The sequence below is a fragment of the Tinamus guttatus genome, unplaced genomic scaffold, assembly GCF_059628265.1.
Source record: "Tinamus guttatus ecotype Peru unplaced genomic scaffold, ASM5962826v1 Tinamus_guttatus_pri_ptg000087l, whole genome shotgun sequence".
NCBI lineage: Eukaryota > Metazoa > Chordata > Aves > Tinamiformes > Tinamidae > Tinamus > Tinamus guttatus.
In genome coordinates this window covers 321,380-342,179 of record NW_028288621.1, presented here as the reverse complement: position 1 = coordinate 342,179, position 20,800 = coordinate 321,380, and the positions used below count along the sequence as shown (strand labels likewise).

The 20,800-nt window shown below is 55.9% G+C and overlaps 2 protein-coding genes and 1 pseudogene across 2 annotated transcripts; 2 read left to right on the top strand and 1 right to left on the bottom strand.

Annotated features, from left to right (window-relative positions):
* The window catches only part of LOC148595509 (ATPase family AAA domain-containing protein 2-like), a 398,768-nt pseudogene that overhangs the window by 170,303 nt on the left and 207,665 nt on the right, over positions 1-20,800 (bottom strand).
* Positions 499-4,648, top strand: LOC148595520 (adenylate cyclase type 10-like). Its single transcript, XM_088520360.1, has 9 exons — positions 499-535; positions 1,422-1,565; positions 1,892-2,094; positions 2,366-2,393; positions 2,779-2,867; positions 3,414-3,590; positions 3,828-3,949; positions 4,055-4,131; positions 4,455-4,648. The coding sequence occupies exons 1-9, from the start codon at positions 499-501 to the stop codon at positions 4,646-4,648; spliced, it is 1,071 nt and encodes a 356-aa protein (XP_088376486.1).
* LOC148595519 (adenylate cyclase type 10-like) lies at positions 5,542-17,745 on the top strand. Its single transcript, XM_088520359.1, has 21 exons — positions 5,542-5,618; positions 6,074-6,206; positions 6,575-6,634; positions 7,205-7,288; positions 7,689-7,969; positions 8,150-8,286; positions 8,839-8,964; positions 9,218-9,472; positions 9,910-10,248; positions 10,768-10,819; positions 12,492-12,708; positions 13,061-13,168; positions 13,429-13,607; positions 14,057-14,213; positions 14,669-14,873; positions 14,951-15,047; positions 15,240-15,355; positions 16,007-16,124; positions 16,379-16,574; positions 16,905-17,093; positions 17,596-17,745. The coding sequence occupies exons 1-21, from the start codon at positions 5,551-5,553 to the stop codon at positions 17,743-17,745; spliced, it is 3,267 nt and encodes a 1,088-aa protein (XP_088376485.1). The 5' UTR covers positions 5,542-5,550.

The following is a 20,800-nucleotide window of genomic DNA, read 5'->3' as shown; positions in this document are numbered from 1 at the left end:
GAGGCCAGCGTGAGTATGAAGAAGCTTTATGAGCTATGCAAATGGGCACGAGACAAGGGACACTTGCAAAGCCCCAAGCTCCTCCAACATATTCTCTCTAAGAGATGAATTAAGCATGATGAACAGACCCTCTGCAAGCTTTCAATCTGGTGCAGAGAGAATGGGTTCAAAGCCAAGCCCCACCTAGTATTCGATGTGGAAACATGGGAAGACGTGGGGCGGCAGCTTTGGGATCGCATCACCAGCGAGGATAAAAATGTGAGAGACCTGACGACTACATGGAAGTTGGTCTTGTCTATCCTATCGAGCACTTCAGGCACAGGGCCACCGTGGCATTGGAAGATGCTGGTGTTTGAGGAGCAACTTGCGCCTGCTCCATCCGCGCCTCCATTGCCGGACCCTCCACCCGAGAATGAAGAACGGCCTGGCTGGGCCAAAGGCTTACTGGATCATCTTGAGACGCTTAAAAAGGGGACTGAGAGCGGAGGGGAAGCGGATATGGTAAAAGAAACTTGCTTTGATATGGGAGAAACAAGTGAGTGGGGAGTCATACATGTCATTCCTTGATCGCTTAAAGGAAGCCTTAGTGGGTGTCTCCCTGACACCTCAGGCAAGGGAGGCTATACTGATGTAATGAATATGTCATGCTCTTAAAGCAGATTGTTAGTTATACCCAAGTTAAGAGTTGTTGGCTTTGTGGAACAGGAGACCAATGTGACAACTTGTTAAGTGGATGGGGAATTTCAGGATGGTTACAATTGTTAATCCGAAGTGCAGGGATGGTGGTGTTGATATTGTGTTTTGTTGATGTTGTGTTAATTGTATCTTGCTTGTTGAAATGTATGTCTAATACGATTGAAAAGGCCTTAGGGAAGGGTTGGCTGGCTGAAGAACAAAAAGGGGACAGGGTTACTGTAGGTCATGAGCTGCAGAAAAGAGGAAGCAGCAAGGAACGAAACTGAAAGCAAGTTTGGGGAGGTGTGGCTTATGTACAGGCCAATCAAATAAACGCGTGAGCGGCTAGCAACAACCAATCCCGTGCGTCACATTGCGCAAAGACAGCTGTGTGTAACCAATCACAAGCGGCAGAGCGGCAGGGAGCAGCCTGTGGCCCGTGTCTGCTGGGCCAGGCCAAGGGCTGGGCCTGTGGTCTAGCGGGGATGGCAGAGCAGAGCGGGGGCACTGTGGTGGGGGGAATGGGGCCTTGCTGCCCTTTGGGCTGTGCTCCCAGGGGTCGGGGGCTTGCCTGTGCTGCAGGCCAGGCAGCCCTTGGCCCTGGAGGCTGCAGTGGGTTGGTCTCCTAAGCACGTCGATGTGCGCTCTCTCTCTGTGGCAGTCATCGGCCAGAAGGTGAACTTGGCAGCCCGGCTGATGGAGTGCTATCCTGGAGGGAGCCTTCCCTATGTCCTTGCTTTCCCTAGGGGATGCAGTGCTAGTGCTGTGGCGAGTAAATGAAGCCCAGGTGAGCGACACCATCAGCTTGGTGCTGAGGTGTAGCCAGCGGATCCAGCAGATGTACAGGGTGCGGAAGACAGATGTGGGCCTGAAGCTGTGCCTCAAGATAGGTATGGGGAGTGCTGGGTTGGCTGCAGCGGGCGCAGAGGCGTGCGTGGGGCTGTGCAGAGCCGCAGGGCACTTTGCAGCGTTGGGGAGAGGTGCTGATCCCTCCCTGCTCGGGCGGCTGCAAGTCTTTGCTGTGGGAGGCCCCTGTATGTTCTCAGGCAGCCATTTAGGAGCTGCCTGCATGCAAACCATGCAGAGAGTGAGCACAAGTGCCAGTGTGCTGAGCCCATGGTGGAGTTTCCAATGGAGCCTGGGAAGAGTCCAACTGTGGGGGGCTGGGGAGGTGCAAAGGCTGTGTGCCTCAGCTCTGCCTGTCTCTCCCCAACAGGGATCTCCGCAGGGCACATGTCCTATGTGACTGTGGGAGATGGAAAGGAGAGGCGCTTCCTGATCCTTGGCCAGGCTGTGGATGACGTTTGGCAGGCCCAACATGCTGCCAATGCGAGCGACATTATCCTGTCAGCCCGCTGCTGGGAGCTCTGTGACCTGAGCAGGATCAGGACAAGGAGACTTGATGGATTTGCAGTGAAGGTGGGTGGGATGGCCTCTAGAGCAATTTGGAGGCCCTAGATGTGGGCCTGAGTTTGGAAGGTGTGAGAAGGCTGAGGAGATGAAGGTGGATGGAGTGGCAGGTGTTGATGTAGATGGGGAGCTGTAGCTATTGCCCTTCTATCTCAGGGATAGCACTGGACTCTGCTTACTGGGTTTGAGGAGGGGGTCGGGGCACCTGGAAGGCTTTGGCCTTCGTCCTCTGTGGGTCATGGAGCTGTTCTTGAGCCCTTTTTGTTCTCTGTGCCTTTAGGCTACAGGCATGGACCAGGTGTTTGAGGGTGAATATGAAGACATCTTGCCCCAAGTGAAATGAGGCCGGCTGAACTCCTCTGTGCCTCAACGGGCAGGTAAGGGCCAACTCTGTGCTCTTCTGGGGCCACCCAGAAAGATAGGGGTGGGCTTCTCCAGGGGCCAGCGAGGAATGCCCTGTGCCCTCTCTCGCTTGCGCTTAGTGCTCATGCCTGTGAGCTTCATCCAGGGGCTGGCTGCTCCCTCCTCCTAGAAGGGGGCTGCTCTGGCTGAGCACCTGCAAGAGGAACAGAGATGCCAGTGGAGAAGAATTGTTTTCCCTGCGTTCCCGTGCCAGCCCCTGCTTCCCAGCACCCTCCTAGGCAGGCTCATGGCACCATGGCACCCGTGACCACGTGGCTCTTCCTCCCTTAGGCATCCTGAGGCCTGCTGTAACCCTACCCCCTTATAATGTTCTGGGGAAGCAGCTGCACAAGTACATCCCAGCAACTGTTGTGCGGAAGGTAAGCCTGAGCTGCTGGGAGATGCATTTTGGGAGGGGAGGAGGGCTTGTGCACTGCACAGAGGGAGTTCTCGAGAAAGCAGGCAAAGAAAAGGCTGGCTTAGAGAGAGCCTGGGGCTATTGGGCACTGAGTGGCCCATGCCAGGAGCCTGCCCGCCCGGTGCTCCTGCAGAGAGAGGTGGGTGGTGGGAGGTGGATTTCCCTCTGCGTTTTCCAGTGCTACGGCTCTGGACATGCCTGTGGGCTAAGAAGGAGCTTCCCCTGGATTCCTAAGAGCATCACTGAGGGTGGCCTGTTGTGTCCATACCTGTAGCAAGGTGGTGTGTTCCTGGCAGTCATTTCTCTGCTTAGTGATTCATTGCAGGATTGTGTTGCTTGTGCTGATGCTGGCTTTGCCCAGAGGGGAGGATTTATTCCTTGCTCTGACAGCACCTGCTCCTGCCCAGCCGTGCGCTCTGCCCTGGTCACTGCTGCAGGCAGCGGGGCCTCAGGCAGAGGCGGCTGCTGAAACTCTCCTGCTCTTGTCCTCCACATCAATGACGGACAGACGCTGGACTGCTTATCTGAGCTGCGTCCGATCAGCTGCCTCTTTGTCAAGCTGCACTTTGCAAGGGACGTCAGCTTAGAGCACATGTGCAAGGGGATCCAGGACAGCAGCGTCATTATATCGGATATCATCTGTCCTTACAAGGGCGAGATCAACAAAATCTGCCTGTTTGACAAAGTGAGTGTGGGGGAGCTGTGCACCCCACAAAAGTGTGGGCAGCGAAGCAAAGGGAAGTGGCTCTGCCTCTTGAGCAATGGGCAAAAGCAAAGCAGCTCTGCCTTGGTGCTGGGATCAGCAGGCTTTTGCTTGAGGCTGCTCTGAAGCTCCACTGGGCTCCACGGAGCCTGGAATCACTTGGAAAGAGCTGATTGCTGTCGCCCTTGTCTCAAGGTGCGCTGCCTCCATCCTTGGCAGGGCTGCACGCTGCTGTGTGTGTTTGGACTCCCTGGAGACAAGGTGCCCAGCAAGAGCATCCACGCCTTGGAAAGTGCTCTCCGAATCTCCAAGGCGTGCGTCTCGAGGTTCACGAAGATCGAGTGAGTGGGCAGGCGTGAAGGGAGGTGGGCAGGCGTGAAGGGAGGTGGGCAGGCAGGGCTGTGCCCGGACCCTGCTGAATCCCTGTCCCTCTCTGTGTGTGCCAGGGCGGTGTCCGTTGGGGTCACGACCGGGACGGTGTTCTGTGGAGTCGTCGGCCACCGCGTGAGGCACGAGTACACAGGTAGGACTGGGTCACCCGAGGAGCGCGCGCCTGGGGGCTCTGTGCAGGCAGAGCCGCGCGCCAAAGGAAGCGGCGGAGCGGCAGGGAGCAGCCCGTGGCCCGTGTCTGCTGGGCCGGGCCTAGGGCCAGGCCTGTGGTCTAGCGGGGATGGCAGAGCAGAGCGGGGGCACTGTGGTGGGGGGAATGGGGCCTTGCTGCCCTTTGCGCTGCGCTCCCAGGGGTCGGGGGCTTGCCTGTGCTGCAGGCCAGGCAGCCGTTGGCCCTGGAGGCTGCAGTGGGTTGGGCTCCTAAGCATGTCGATGTGCGCTCTCTCTCTGTGGCAGTCATCGGCCAGAAGGTGAACTTGGCAGCCCGGCTGATGGAGTGCTATCCTGGGGTAGTGTCATGCGACACAGCGACCTACGCTGCCTCTCAGCTGCCCCATAGCTGCTTCAAGGAGCTGCCCGAGGTGAAGATGAAGGGCGTTGTTGATCCTGGCCCCATCCATCAATATCTGGGCATCTCGGAGGAGCTGTGAGTGTCCTTGTTGAGCAGGCTGCTTGGGGGCACGTGGAGTCATGGGTCAACTCTTGGTCAGCACAGAGCAGCTGTGCAGAAAGAGAGCAAGCTGGGCCCTGCCTGGGCCTCCGTCCCTGGGGTTGAGAACATAGAAAGCCAGGACAAGGCTCTGCTTTTGGCCTGCCTACCCATGGGTCTCCTGCTCTTAGGAGACTAGGAGTGATGCCGTAGGGATGGAGAAGGCTGGTGGGTGTCTGTAGGCACACAGGGCCTTGCAGCCCCTCTCCAGGTAGCAGGTGCTTTCCGCCTGTTGTGCTTGCTGCATTTGAATGTTATCCTGGCTTGAACAGATAGTTTTTTTCTCTTGTTCGTCTTCACCTTTGCAGCATCTGCTGTAAGGCCCTGCTTCTCCAAGTTGCTCCTTGTGAGCAAAGTCCAGGGAAGCAGTTGGCAGGAACAACTGCTGGAGTGTGGGCAGCACACGAGGCCACTGCAAAGAAGAGTGGGCACCCAAGGGCACACCCACAGCTCCATGCGTGACACTACACCCTCCAGCTTCTGCCTACTCAATTGACTTTATTTTTTCTCTTTCTCCTGCTAGCATGTTTGGCATGGAGCTCAAAAAGGAGAGGCCCAAGAATTCCCCCTTGCTCGGTAGGTAGAGAACACCTTGGTCTCCTGAACGCCCATCTCCTGCCCTTGAGACCAGCTAGTCCCACAGAGGAAATGGGGAGGCAGGGAGGGAGGGCATGTGCCATGGTGGCAAGAGGGAAGGGTGCCAACGGTTCTTTGCTTTTGAGCTTGCTGCAACTGCCTGCTCTCTTGCTTGCCTTTGCAGGCCGGGAGGAGATTGCCCTCTTTCGAAGCTATGTGCAAGGCTACGTGGCTAGGAAGGAAAGCTGCATCCTGGCACTTGAGGGCATGAAAGGCTCTGGAAAGAGCCATTTACTCGCTGAGCTTGCCAATTTAAGTCGGGCTGCTGGGCACAGGTGAGTGCAGTTGAGCAGTGTGGGTGCATTGCCTCCCCTGCCTTCCTACTGATACTCACAGGATCCTCAAGGTCCCCTGCCAGTGTGCCTGGCCCTTGGGCTCTAGCAGCCCTCATAAGGCAACGTCTCCGTGCGCCTGGGAGCAGAGCAGCCGCGTGCTCCCCTCCTAGGTCTTGAGGCCTTCTGCAGCCCCTGCTGTTGAGCTTTGGGCCAGGCACAAAGCGAAGTAGAGCCTGAGCCCATGGCATTTCCTGCAGCTGCAGATTGAAGGGAAGAAGCCCAAGTGGCCTGCCTGACAAATGCTGCAAGCACTGAGGGGCTGGCCTGGGGCTGTATGTCCAGAGTGCCCTTGTTCTCAGCCCCACATTGTGCCTCTCCCTAAGAGTGTTGCTTTAGAGGTCTGGGACTCTTGGGGGCCTGTCTGAATCTCGGTGCCTTTTGCTTTTGCGCAGCAGGGTAGTGGCTGTGGAGCTGACGGAGCTCAGCCTGAAGCAGGACTACTCCGTCGTACGAGTGATGCTGGCCATGGCAATGGGTCTGCAGGCCTGCAAATCCTGCAGCGCCAGGCAACTCGTACTGCAGGAGAATGTGGAAGAGTGGCTGGCTGATCAGGGACATCTTGGGATACACAACCCGTGCCTTGTCAAGTAATGTACAGGGGGGTGGCAATGATCTGTGCTTGACCAAGGTGAAATAAGGAAGCTGCTGTTTCTAAGCAAGCAACTTGCTGAAACTTGCCCGTACCGGTTAAGGAAGGAGGCTTGTGATTGGGCCATGCAAATGCAGTTTAGCAATCTGCTAAGCAACAGCCAACAGCCAATCCTGTGAGCTTGGGAAAGCCCCTGGATACCTGTAGGGTATAAATGTTCACATACGTGGGTTAATAAACGGAGCAAGATGGAAAACTCACACTGAGTCTCTATCTTGTAATCCGGGTCGATCTCCTTCAGGAGAAGCTCAAAGGAGTCCTGGAAGAGAGCAGCTACTGCCTCCTCAATGCCCCTTTCCTGGTGAAGGTGAGAGCGAGAGCCCTCTCTGGCCAGGGCCAAGGTCTGCTTGTGAGACGTCCCACGGCATTGGTAATTTGGCTGCTCTCCTAGGCAGTGGCCTTAGCTTCTGGTGGAAGAGCCGGGGGATAGCACACAGCTGGTGTAGTCCCAGCGTGCAGCTCCCTGTTTGGAGTGAGTTCAAGTGCCAGGCTGCTGCTGGCAGTTCAGCGGCCTGGAAAGGCCATTGCAGAGAGGCTCTGAGATGGGGCTTATGAGCTACTGCTGAGCTCGCCACTGCCTGAGCGCTCTACCCCATCCCAGAATACCCACTGTGAGGAAACAAGCTCTTCTCCTCTTGCCACCCTCTGCCTTCCTCCCTCACTTCCAACACACTGGCTAGAAGCCCTCTGCCAGAGAGCCTCAGCAGGAGCTCTTCTCTAGGCTCAAGCTGGCGTCCACACTGTCTCCTCCCCATTGTGTGGAGGAGAGCTAAGAGGCTGAGGGCAGCACCGTTTTGTTCGGTTGGGCTTGCGTGCTGGGTTGTCTTGCTGAAATGCCCTGAAAGGCTGTTTCTCTGTGCCTGTGCTTTTTGGCCAGTTCCCCGTCTCAGAGGTTTCACAGATGAGCGGCGCTCAAAGGGCAGTAGAAGAGGAGCTGGCTTTTAAGAAAGTGCTGCAGAAGGTGACCAATTCTCTCCCTCACGGACCAGAGAAGGAAAGCAAGCCAACAGGTTGAGGGTTCTGCAGCAGAGTGCTGGGAGGTGGCAGGAGGATGATGTACTGGAGTCATTGCCCATCAGAGGCTAAACGTCCCGTGCCAACCCCCGGGTAACTTTCCTCCTGTCAAGACAGAGGACTCGTAGTCAGGAGGAGGAATGGAGTCTTTCTGCACCCCCTTGTCCGAGAGACCTTCAAGTCTCAGAGAAAGAAAGAGTTGGGGAGATACTGAACCGCTAAGTAGCTAGGGAGAGGAAAGAGGCTGCAGAGCGTTCTCTGTCTGGAGAGGGGCTGGCCAAAGTCCCTCCCAGTGAAGATGCATGAGAATTGCTCAGAATCCAGCTTGAATAACCTGTTTGTTTCAGACTTTTGAAGACAACATCCTCTTTCTTGTTGACAACGCGCACCACATCGACTCTTCCTCCTGGGCTGTTATGTCACACGTGCTCAGAGACGTCCCAAGTTTTATGGTCATGGGCTTTGCTCCTGATCCCTGCAGAGGACAGAGGCTCTGCAAAGCTGCAGCAGACATCATGAAGTTGCAGCAAACAACCTGTATTCATCTGGAGGAGCTGAACCCTGCAGCAGTCGTGCAGAAAGCCTGCCAGTACCTCGGAGTGGTCAGTGTGCCCCATGACCTAGAGACGTAAGTGGCAGGCAGGGCCGCTGAGCTCTGTTTTTTCTGTGGCTTTCAGCAAGCGCTGTGTCTTCAGGACAGCTCACGTGCCAAAGACAGGGGGAGTCACAGCTGGTGAAGAGGCTGCTCTGAGGAGGGTCCTGCCTTCCTTTGCCTGTGTCACTCCCAGCTGCATCTGCTCCTTTCCAGGTTCCTGATGCAGAGAAGCAGTGGGATGCCCTACTACTGTGAGGAACTGCTGCGCTACCTCCACGAGCACAACATGCTCTTGCTCCGTCCCCTACGGAAGGATGATGGAACGGAGGCCAAGTGGGAGACCCTCTTCAGTAAGCACCTTTGTGTCTGACTGCCTAGTTGGTGTGGTCCATCTTCCACTGCCCCTTCTTGTCGTGTTCCCCTGTGAGTTTGGCACGGCCAGATGGGGCAGGAGTCCAGAGCCTGGTCTCCATCAGGTGTGGGTTCCTGTGTGCCTTGCTGCTGCAATAGGCCAAGCACATGCTGGGGACTGGGGTGGCTTTGAGAGGGTCAACAGCAATGCCAATGTGGCAGAAAATGTCAAATGGCGAGAAGAGGTGCTCCCTGGCACTAAGCTAAGCCCTGCTTTGGTCAGGAACGAGCATGAGCTGAGGTGGTTCATACCTGGAGCAGTGCTGCGAGTCCCGTGGCTGCAGTTTCCCTTGTCTGCAGCCCTGCAGCCAAACATGGCAGGATTCATCCTGCTGCTGCCAGGCCTCGGCTGCTCTAAGCCCTGCTGGGGGTGAATGCGAAAGAGAGGAGGATGGAGGGAGGGAAGATCCGTAATCCTCACAAGCTCAAGCTGCGGGACGAAGGGTCTCCCTCGTGATAACCGCTTTATCCTGCTCTCTTGCTCCGCTCAGCTTCTGTGATGGAGGCTCCTCGTGTCGGCCCATCCAGAAGGTCCAGCATGCGCCAGGACTGCAGGGTGTGCACCATCAAAGCTGATGTGAACCTGCAGCACACCGTGCTTCCACCCACCCTGAAAGGTGAGGGGCTGAGCCCTGCTGTACCTGCAGCATTCGCTCGGGGGTTTCTCCTTTCCCCGGTCCCTGCTCCGTGTGATTGCAGGGGAGCTGCGCCGTGTTCAAGATGTGTGCCTTGCATTGCCCTTGACCAATGGGTTTGGTCCCAAGGAAGCAAGGCTAAATGCCAGTGCTTCCTGCATTGAAGAGAATGCAGCCTCGCTGGGCTCAGCCTTGGGAGAGGGCAGGAGACAGATGCCTGTCCTGTTTTTGTCAGGGATTGCGCTGACTGAGCTGGACAGCATGAATTTCTCAGAACGGATGGTTCTGAAGTGTGCAGCCATCATTGGGCCGATGTTCACCACGGAGCTGCTGTTCCACATCCTTCCCAAGTGGACCAGGGCCAAGATGAATCAGATCCTGACCATGTTGGTGAAAAGCAACATCTTGAGGTGGCAGAATTCCAAAACGGTGGCAGAAGACAGCAGTGTTTCCCTCAAGTGGTCTGCCACAACTCAGGAGGAACAGAAAGGTAAGTGGTGATAAGAGGAGCCCAGGAGCACCATGGGCTTCTGCTGCTCCTGGCACTGCTCCTGCTGGGGCTCCGCAGGGCACGGCGCACTGCCCCTCTGGCCGTGTGTAATGGCCAGGGCAGCCTCACTGTTGGGGTTGGGTTGGGATGGGGAGCATAGCAGGGAGGGACTGCTCTTCAGAGATTGCAAAGCAGGAGCTGTCTGAGGCTTCCTTGTGCTGATGGTTGCAGTGCAGCTGACTGCTGTCTGTTGGGACGCAGAGCAGAGCAGCAGCCTGTTGCATGGGCCATGCTAGTCTCAGCGAGGCAAGGGGACCCTTTTGCTCGAGTGCGGCGGGGCACTGAGTGCAGGAGCGCTGCTTTCCTGCCAAGGATCCCCGCCGAGGGCTCCCCGTCCTTCATGCGCTGGCTGTGACGGCCCTGAGCCGTGGCCCCAGCTCTGGCTGTTGCAGCACCCCGTTGCCTTTCAGAGGAGCAGCAGAGCGAGGAGCTGCAGGCTGACGTCCTGGCCTTCCGCGCGCCGCTGCTGCGGGAGGCCGCCTACGAGCTGTGGCCCAAGGCGCAGAGGGCGGCCATGCACCGCAAGTGCGCAGCCTTCCTGGAGGAGCAGGCGCACAAGTGCCAGTGCTGCGGCGGAGGGGACTTTGTGGCCTTCCACCACTTGGCCGTCAGCAGCACCCAGGAGGGAGAGAGCTGGGACAACGATGCTGGCAAAGGCTGTCCTGCCAGCTGGACAAACGTGGAGACCGTGGGGGATGAGCTCCTTGCCACTACGGGTATGCTGCCTGCGTGCTCTGCAGCCTGGGCCTTCCCACGGTGCTTGCACTGTTCCTGGGGGTGCTCCTCTGTCTCCAGCCGTGTCTGCAGAAGCAGTTCTCCGAAACACAGGGGTGCTTTCAGTGCCGTGCACATGCTTTCCCAAGACTAGCTGAGTCCTCCCCTGAGCACAGCTGCACAGCTCAAGGCATGCTGTGCACAGAGCAGAGAGCATCTGTCCCCTTGGGCACCCTCGTGCCTTTCCCTCGAATCACCAGAGAGCAGCCCCTCTCCCGGCAGTGACAAGAGCCTTGGGGTGCACCCCGCAGCCCAGCAGGTCAAGGTGCATTTCCTGATGGGTGCGCTACCCTTGCCCAAAACATAACACACCTGCAGAGAAGGGAGATCTTGGGGAAAAGTGGCCAGGAAAGGAGGTGCCGTCCATGCCGTGGCTCTCCTTTCTTGCTGACAGATTATGCAAGATGCAACTTGTGCCCCTTGAGAACTGAGGGAATATTTAACTCACGCTTTGTTTGCAGATCCTGCAGGATCCCAGCAGAATAAAATGAGCTTCTGGGATGAGACCTTACGGTGAGGAGAGCAGCATTTGATTATTAGTGGAAGTCAGTGGCCTCAGGGTCTCCAGCGGGGCATTGGAGTTCCCAGCTTTGCCTACTGGCTGTGACCCCAGCCGAGGAAAGGGCCAGCCTGCTGGGTGGGAGCTGGGATGTGATGGCTTGAGGAAGCCGGGGGGATCACAGTGAGGACCGTCCCATTGTGGTGCAGCAGCCCTGGCATCCTAGGGTTTTCTGGCTGTAAGAGAGCCCTGCTGCAAGCTGGGCATTGCAGTGCTAGAATCATAGAATCATAGAATCATAGAATGCTTAGGGTTGGAAGGGACCTCTAGAGATCATCTAGTCCAACCCCCCTGCATACGCAGGGACACCTAAAGCACGTGGCACAGGACTGCATCCAAGCGGGTTTTGAAGATCTCCAGAGAAGGAGACTCCACAACCTCTCTGGGCAGCCTGTTCCAGTGCTCTGTCACCCTCACTGTTAAGAAATTTTTCCTTAAGTTCCTATGGAATTTTTGATGTTTCAGTTTCCGGCCATTTCCTCTAGTCCTATCAGTGGCCACCACTGAAAAGATACCATGACCGTCCTCTGCACTCCCTCCCTTGAGGTATTTATATACACTGATCAGATCCCCTCTCAGCCTTCTCTTCTCCAGGCTGAACAGGCCCAGCTCCCTCAGCCTCTCCTCATAGGGCAGATGTTCCAGGCCCCTGATCATCCTTGTAGCCCTGCGCTGGACTCTCTCCAGCAGCTCCACATCCCTCTTGTACTGTGGATCCCAGAACTGGACACAGTACTCCAGATGCGGCCTCACCAGGGCTGAGTAGAGGGGCAGGATCACCTCCCTCGACCTGCTGGAGACGCTCTTCTTAATGCAGCCCAGGATCCCATTGGCCTTTTTGGCCACGAGGGCACACTGCTGCCTCATGGTCAACTTGTCGTCCACCATGACACCCAGGTCTTTCTCCGCAGAGCTGCTCTCCACAAGCTCGGTCCCCAGCCTGTACTGGTGTCTGGGGTTATTCCTCCCCAGGTGCAGGACCTTGCACTTGGCCTTGTTGAACTGCATGAGGTTTTTCACCGCCCAGTTGTCCAGTCTGTCCAGGTCCCTCTGGATGGCAGCACAGCCCTCTGGGGTATCGGCTACTCCTCCCAGTTTGGTATCATCAGCAAACTTGCTGAGGGAGCACTCTGTGCCTTCATCCAGGTCATTGATGAATAAATTGAACAGGACTGGACCAAGGACTGACCCCTGGGGGACCCCACTAGCCACAGGCCTCCAACTAGACTCTGCACCGCTGATCACCACTCTCTGGGCCCTGCCATCCAGCCAGTTCCTAATCCATCTCACTGTCCACTCATCTATCCCACACTTCCGGAGCTTGCCCAGGAGGATGTTGTGAGGGACGGTGTCAAAAGCCTTGGTGAAGTCGAGATAGACGACATCCACCGCTCTCCCCTCGTCTATCCAGCCGGTCATTTCATCATAGAAGGCTATCAGGTTAGTCAGGCAAGATTTTCCCTTGGTGAATCCATGCTGACTACTCTTGAGCACCTTCTTGTCCTCCATGTGCCTGGAGAATGCGAGTGTCAGGTGCGCTAGGACGTGCTCTTCCTCGAGGCAGGCAGAGCAGGGCAGGTGATGCTAGCGTGTCTCCTCTTTCTCTGTGATCTTGTCTCCAAACAGAACCACAGAACAGTTTATGGCCAGGACAGAGCCGACGGTGCCCAACAAGACCAAAGAGATGCCCAGTGCCACCTGCTCCTGTGAATGCAAGGCCACTGTGGACTTGGTGCTCGTGCCCTTGGCTCACCACCACCTGGAAATGGGCAATGATGCCAGGGCAATTTATTACCTGCTGGAGAGTGCTGCTGCCTACTTGCACGTCTCCAACAACTACCTGGTGAGCCGGCCTGCTTGCCAGAGCCCCCTGCACATGGAGTCCTCCCAGTTGCCTTGCCCTGGGCAAGCCCATTTCCCCCTTGAGAAAGGACAGGCCTCTGTGGCACCTGGGCATGAATGACTGTGCTCAGACCCAGGCTCTTCCTCCTGCTTGCCTCTCCTGTGGCAAGAGGAGCACGACCTTGGCACGAGGTGCACCTGCAAGGAGTGCTGTGCTGTGTGTGAGGGTGGGCATTGCTGGGGCAGAGGTGACCCGTCCTCAGAGAGATGCGGGAGGCAAGCAGGTGGCAGTGGTGGGGCTTCATGCAGGATCCGCACCGACGCTCACCTGCTCTCCGTGTGATTGTCCAAAGGCCTTCACCAGCCTGAAGAAAGCCGAGGCCCTGAGGAGCTCCTTGAGTAAGGAAGGCAAGGGGCTGGCCAGCTTTGAAGAAGCCGCCTTCCTCAGCCTGAAAGGGGAGGTAAAGTGACAGAGAGGACCTGAGGGCTCTGCTGGCGGGAGGACTTGCACAGCCTCCTGGGGGCCCTGGGGCGGTTGTGGGGACATTCCTGGCATTTGGAGGCACGGGCGGCTGCTCTGCACAGTGTCTTCTGTGAGCCCTTCGCCCTCCAGCCAAAGGCAGTCAAGGCCCTTGGCCCTGAATCAGCCACAGCCTTGAAAGTTGGTGTGTCCTCAGTGGGAGCCCCTTGGGACTGTCCTTACAGCCCTTCTCCCATGCAGGTCTGCTACAATATGGGGTGCATGGACTTGGCAGAGAAGACCATCAGAAAGGCACTGAGCCTGCTGAAGAGGAAATTCCCAGTCACCTCGGCGGGTGTCTTCTTCAAGTCTCTGCTGGAGAAGTCACCCCATGGCTCTTATAGGAAGAGCAGAGACTCCTCCACCCCTCAAGAAGCAGGGTAAGACCCTGACGGGAAAGGGAAGGCAAGAACGAGCCATTTCCGTGCTGGCCTGAGGCCCTTGGCCCACACCTGCCTCAGCTTCACTGCAGAGCGTAGCTCTTAGCATGGGGAAAGGTGCAGAAGGCCCTGGAGGCTGATGGATGGTGGGGTGGCCTGTGCTGGGTGTTCGGGATGGTGTGGGTGAGAGCAGGGAGCTGTTAGCCGGGGTAGAGGCTGCAAAGGCAGTAGCCAGTGACCAGGCTGCCATGCAGCAGCCCTTTTGCTCCCTGCGCCGTGGTGCCAGCACGTCCTTGTGAGCAGTCATCTTTCCCCGGTGCTGCTTATTACCCCCCTCCCACAAGCCCTGCCTGCCTGAGCAGCCTCCTGTGCTCCCCGGCTGCCCCTGGCCCCTTCACTCAGCCCCCTGTAGCTCGTAGCTGGGCCCAGCAGCTTCTCTTGTGCGGCAGGAGGGAGAGGCTCCCCTGGCTGTTCCGGCAGAGCCGCTGCCTTGCCCTCCTGCGGCAGCTCTTCAGCCAGCGGAACACGTCCAGCGGGCAGAGGCTCTCGCGCCTGGCAGCGCGCATGAAGCTCCGCGCGGACGTGGAGTCTGCGCACGCGAGTCACGTGAGTGCTGTCTCTCTGCAGCAATAGCAGACGTGTTTCTGACAGAGCTCCTTTGCCCTGCTGGCAAGAAGAGGCCAAATGCCACGGGGATGGCCACATGGTTGAGGTTTTTTTTTTGCAAGCCTCTAGGAGGCATGGGTGTTGTTGGTTTGGGTTGCTCCTCCCATGGGACTGGTTTCCTGATTGTAACCAGTTTCTGTACTGTGGGATTTCCTTGTGACCATTTATATAAACCTAGTGTTTAGAAGCACTCTGTGGCCCTTGTCGTGACATGGCCATAATCAGAAGAGCATAAGAAGAGTTGGTCATCTGAGACCAACTCTTGGGTGAGAGGCTTGTGAGTAAAAGAGAAGAGAGAAAGCGCCCATTGGATTCATGGCCTGTGTCCCCTAGGCCAGAGAATCCCCTTGGGGAGATTTAGTGTTTTGCACACTCACCTCTTTGGACCATTTCAGATCCTGCGGTCCTACATGGAGCACGCGCAGCACTGCCAGGAGCTGGGCAGCCTGGATGAGTGGCTGCAGTATGGGTGGGCGGCCGTGCGGCTCAGCGCTGACGTGGAGCCTTTTGAAGGAGGGGTGCTCAGTGCTGCGGAAAGGGCCCAGGCCCTGTCCCATCTGAACCTCAGCCTGGGAAATCTGCCCCTCTCTGTCACCGTCGGTAGGTAGTGCCCGCACTCCCTGTGAGAAGAGCTCTCTGCAGAGAGAGCCTGTGCGAGTCTGCTTCTGTCTCGCCAGGCTATCGCGCCATGAGCCTGAGCATGGAGCTGGAGAAGCCCGACCTGGACTCCAAGGTCCTCAACCCGCTCTTCACCGCGCTCTTTCTGCAGATGAGGTAATCCTGCTGCTGCACACCCTGCCCTTGCGCGGTGTCAGGGGGTCACTGCAAAGGCCAATGGAGTTGGCAGAAAGAGCAAAGGAGGGAAAGGGCGGGAAGATGGGAGGGGAATGGGAAGCATTTGGAGGTGCTGGCTTGGATGCCACACCAAGGAGGTGCTCCATGGAGTCTCGTTGTGTTCCTACGCAGGTACCCAGAGTGTGCAGAAGTACTCTCCAGGCTAGAGAAGCAGGTGGCTGGAGAGCACAGGATCTCTGGGCAGGCCTGCTTCTTCTCCTGCTGCCTCGACCTCCTGCTTTATGCTGGTAAGTGCTCAGTGAGGAGGTCTGCAGAGAGGCAGGAGGCTTGCAGAAATGGCTTTTCTCCTGATACAACACTGAGCCCAGAGGCTCCAAGCAATCCTTTGGCTCCTTCAGCAGTGTGCTTGCCCATTTGGCTCTGTGGGTGTCTCTCTTTCCTTCCCTCTCCCGCTTCCTCTCTCTTTTTCTGCATTGTATACAGATGATCCCAGAGTAAAGGTCAAAATGCTTGCAATTCCCATCTTTGCTTGGTGTGTTTCGGGAGGTTCTCCCTTCTGAAAATTCTTCTCAGGCTCCCTCTGCTCTGGCTCCTGGGGAAGCGGGCACAGTTGTGCTCGTGTGTGCCTGACCAGGAGGTCCCTTGGAGCCCATGCACTGCAGTCACTCTAATTTGCTGATCAATGGCAACAGCTCTCGGTTGGTGCTAGCAAGCTGCTCCTTAAAAGGACACTGATGTGAAGATTGAATAGCCCTGAGGAGCTGGGGGAGAGCTCCAGGCCTTGCATTGCTCCTCTTAGTTTTTGCTTGCCCTCTGAGTGCTTCCCAATCCTAAAATGGGCCAGCTGTGCTTGAGCTTTCTCCTACTATGAGGGCCTGAGGAAAAGCAAGGCAGCGGAGGGCAGTGCTGCTTCTCTGAGATATGTTTGTATTACACAGGCTGGGAGTACAAGTCATTTGAGGAGTGCTGGAGATTCATAGAGAAGAATAAAGACAACTGCACCCTCAAGTCTCAGAATAGCATCCTGCTGCGGCTGTATTCGTCCCTGGCTCTTTGGTACGTTACACACTTGCTCTGAGTGGAGTGGCAAGAGGCCCCCAGCAGTGAGTGATTCTCATGGGGGAGGTGGGAGCTGTGGGTTTTTCATGTCACTCGTCCTGTGTCCAACAAGGCGGCTGTCCCTGGAGATGAAAAGGACTAGTGGGGAGAGGCTTTGCACTGGGAGCAAGATGGCCGGGAGAGAGCCCAGAAGAGAGCCCAATTCCTGCTCGTCTCTACACAATGCACAATGTGTGCCTGTTTCTCTGTAGGTTTGCGAGGCTTGGGCAGTGGGACAGCTTCCAGCAGCCCTTTGAAAAGGCCAAGTGGCTGCTGAAGAGAGCCGACAGCTCCTTTTTGGCTACCCAAGTCCGCACGCGGATGCTGGAGTGCTACACCCTGGTGCTGAAGAATGATCTGGAGCACAGCTTGTCGAGGGCCCATGAGAGAAGCCGAGGGGCTCTAAGGGTGAGGGACAAGGAGGAAGGGCATGTGCTGTGAGGGGGTGCAGGGAAAGCTGCCGTGGCCTAACAAGGCCGGGTGGAAGCAGCCGTGATGGGATGGAGCCAGGGCACAGGCAGAGCAGAGTGGCTTAAGAGAAGACCATGGCAAAAGCCTCCTGCTGTAATGCCTGCTCTAAAGGAGGGCTTGTGGCTCCGCAGAGCTTTGTGCACTTTGCCTGCCTTGCCAGCTGTGCACTCCTGGTTGCTTTGTGGCTGCTTTTCTCCTTGGGGAACAGGTGCTGCAGTGGAGCTCCATGCCTTATCCTGACGTTCCTCTCCCTTGTTCTCTCGGTAGCTTGCAGAAGAGGTTCTCTGTCGCTGCTTTGCATGCCCCGTCTTCTACCCCAGAGTCCAACACCTGAGAGCCTACCTTTTCCATGTGCTGGGGAACAAAGCAGAGAGCCTTGCATGCCTCAACCAGGCCCTCCAAGCCTCTAAGGTGCATGGCAACCTTCTGGAGAAGACATGGCTGGAGATGAGCACCGTAAGTTGATGTTCCTTGTCTCTGAGTTGCTTCCTGGGCAGAGGAGCAGCATGCCCTAGGAGAAGGTGGCACCAAGAGCACTGCAGCAGGTGGATGTAGGGCCAGCACCCAAGAGAGCCTCAAGAGCAGGCTCTGACAGCCCTTGGGGAGCCCCTCAGCAGGAGGGCAGTGGCAGCTGCGCTGTGTCTCACGCAGGCAGGGCTGGAAGGGCACCTGAGGAAGCAGCAGGCACTGCAGCTGCTCCTCTGCGGCATCTCTGCTGTGCTGAGGAGAGGTGAAGCTGAATCTTTGCCTCTCCCTTAAGGCAGCTGTGGGAGCCTAGCAGTCGTCACTTGCTTTCCCTCTCCTTGCCCTCCCTCATGGGCTTTTGCAGTATGGCAAGAGGGTTGGGGGAAGGAACAAGCTCCCACGAGAGGCTGTGCTTCCTTTTCCAGACAGCAGTTACAGCTCCGGGGCTCTCCTGTTCTTCTCAGCTATCACTTTTTTTTTTATTTTTCCTTAGGAGTTGTGGTTCAGTGAACGGGGCCCTGTGGAAGATCTGTGGCTGAAGACAGCACCCCATTTTCCACATCTGTTTGAAGCAGAGCCAGAAGAGTGCAGCTGCAGGTACCTGCTGAAGCTGCCCACACTGCAGCGTGAGGATGCGTTCTGAGGAATTAAATAATTAAACCATGCCGTTCTCTCTGTGGTCTGTGGATCCAGGCAGAACACTGAAAGAGGACGCTGAAGGCGTGCAAGGAGTGTCTGGGGCCTGGGTGGTTTATGGAGAAAGCTAGACTGTGGGGAAGCTGTCACTGAATCTTGGAGTCTTTAAGAGATCCAAGAACGGCTGTAAAGCAGTTCAAAGTATTGTCCCCCCCGTCACTGCCTCTGTCCATTGGGAAAAAGGCACCACAAAGCAGGTGGGCTCTGAGGGCTGCCTGTCTGTGTGGTGTGGATGCTCACACATCAAAGACATCCATACATCATTGCACAGAAGGCCCCCATGGAAGGCTCCAAATAGCCTGCAGCCGTGCGGTTTTGTACTCTAAGCGCGAGGCTACTGTCTGGGACAGTTGACTTCAAGGTGGCACCCTGGAGAGCTGGCTTTTTCAGACTTTCTTTTGGGCAAGAAATCTGTAATAAACTGCTCCCAAGTAGAGGAATGCTGCTCCAAGAAGAAACAGGGAAGCCTTCCGATTGTGGGCACAATCCTATGTGTTGTACTCCACGTAACCTAGCTGTGAAGTGGAGAAGCCGCTGGCTTTCTATGCTAAAGAAGGATGACCAAGAAGCAGGAAAAAAGGGCACAGTCCTGCAGCAAATGATGTGCATGGTGTTGCAGATAGGGTCCGGCGGCTGGAAGATATCGTGCTGTACAGAAAGATAGGGCCCCTAATAGCCAATAGCATTTAGTTTATGATGTAAGCAGACGGATGTGACGTTGTAAACCTTAGCTATGTAACACCTTGTTACCCATCAATAAATGCCATTTGCCGTCCACCACATTGGTGTTAGTGAGCTGATGGTCAGAGCGGCCTGGGGGTGGTCGCCGTGCTGTTCCTGAACCAGGTCGCCACGCCGCTTGAACGGCAACAAGTGGTGCAAAAACCCCGGAAGTCATCGCCTGGACGGGTGAACGGCGGCCGGAGCGAGTGGACCAGCCCGGTGGAGAGGAGGCTACCAGAGCAACAAGGAGGATGGAGGCCCTCATGAAGGTCGTATCACAATTACATAAGCATTGGGGTATTGATTGTAAGCCAAAAGATTTTACTCTCGCTGTTGCGAGGCTTTTAAAAATTAAGGTTATAGACCAGCCGGTGGATATTCTGAAGTCCCTGAAGTGTGTCCCTAAAGTGTGGGACAAATGTACTAAGGCGTTAGCAGAGGAGATGATGTCTTTGGGTTGTGGGAAAAACCTTAAGGCTTGGGGAAAAGTTGTACAGGCTTTGCAGAAAGCTATAAAAGAGCAGGAGACCTGGGTGGCAGTGAGGGACTGTTTGTTGGCCACCCCAAAACTGGGAGTCGGGGCAGCCGCACAGACTTTGCACCCCCCAGATGATGGCAATTCTACTGAGCCTAAAGGTCTGCAAGAGGGTGATACATCCCCTCCATCCCCCAACCCCGTCCCGCTTACAGAGGAGCAGAAACGGCCGAAATCTGTTTGGAGCGAGCTAGCCGGGGAAGCTAGGAACATTGAAAAGAAGTCAGAGCTTGGGGACGTCTGGGCCAGGCCACCACCCTCTGCCCCTCAAAATGGCGCTGAGCCGCAAGGGGAAGGGCGGGCCGAGGGTGCCCCCAGCCCGAGTGAGGCGTCGAGAACCAATGGGAGTGACTGGACAGGGGAGGGACGCGCGAGTGAGGGGCCGAGAACCAATGGGCCTGACCGGACAGGGGAAGGAGGCCCGAGTGAGGCGCTGAGGACCGATCAGAGCGGCCATTTCACCAAAGGCGCCTCCGCGAGTAGAAGGCGGGGCGAGCCAAGAAGGGGAGAACAGCCCGCCCGCAACGGAAGCAGGCGGGACGGAAGTAGGCGGGGACGGACCCCAACGGAAAAGGGCCGGAGCCCGGAAGTAACTGGTCAGTCGAGTTCCGACTCCGGATCAGACACTAGCCAGGACGAGTGGGTCACAACTGATTCAAACTTAAGGAAGGGGAAAAAGAAGGTAAACAGAACTAAGAGCCAAAATATTCCCATCCGAATAAACAGATTGAGAAAATGCATCAGGGACAACCTGTGCATCCTAGAGGACTGTTTCATTTACTAGAAGCAATCCTAAAGGGGACTGCTCCCCCAGAAAGAATTGCACCAAACCACACTACCACAAAATGCTATGCCTTCCTAACAGGTGTTGCAAAAAATATGCAGTTAACTGAAGGGTATACTAAGGTTTCCAAACTGCAGATGCCTGTAAAAACAGACCCATTAGCATTGGGACAACCTCTTAAACCTTCAGCAATTCTGAACATACCACTCCTCTTCAATGGAACCCCAACAGAAACATGTGGTTTAGAGATGCTTTAGCAGAAAGGCTAAATGGTAAATAGCTATAAAAGGGTGTTGCATTAAATATTACCACTGGTGAAGAAGTAACAGAAGAAGGTGAAGGCAATGCACAAGCAGGAGAGTTAAGAGCAGTAGTTTTAGCTACACAAAATGGAGCAAGGGTTGTCTATGTAGGCTCCTCTGCTGTGTGGGCTGGTGCCACACAATGGCTTTGTGGATGGGAAGCTCTTAACTGGGAAGTAGTTCTCTCCAGTTTGGAGAGAACAGGATTGGCAGCTATTGCTAGTTATAGCAAGAAAAACACCATTTAAATGGGATGGGCAAAAGCTCCTGTTAAGGATAATCAACCAGCCACAACGTGGAATCAAAAGGTAATGAGTTGACTAAAATGAGAAAAATCACCCTAGATCCAGAGTGGTATCTGTTGGGAGAATGGTTACATCAAAACTCAGGTCACACGCATAAGGAAGTGCTTCACTTTGCTGCACAGACTAGGGGATGAGCCCTAAACGGGAAAACTTGTGCAACTATTCTCATAGAATGTCTCCAGTGCACATTAAGGTTGCAAGCAGATCATCCTGCTAAAGTTCCAGCTCTGCATATCAAAGAGGGGAAAACTCTGTGGTCTACATGGCAGATTGGTTATATGGGGCCATTCAGATCCTCTGCAGGATATCAGTACATCCTCACAGGAGTGGAAGGGGTCTCTGCCTTGCTTGGG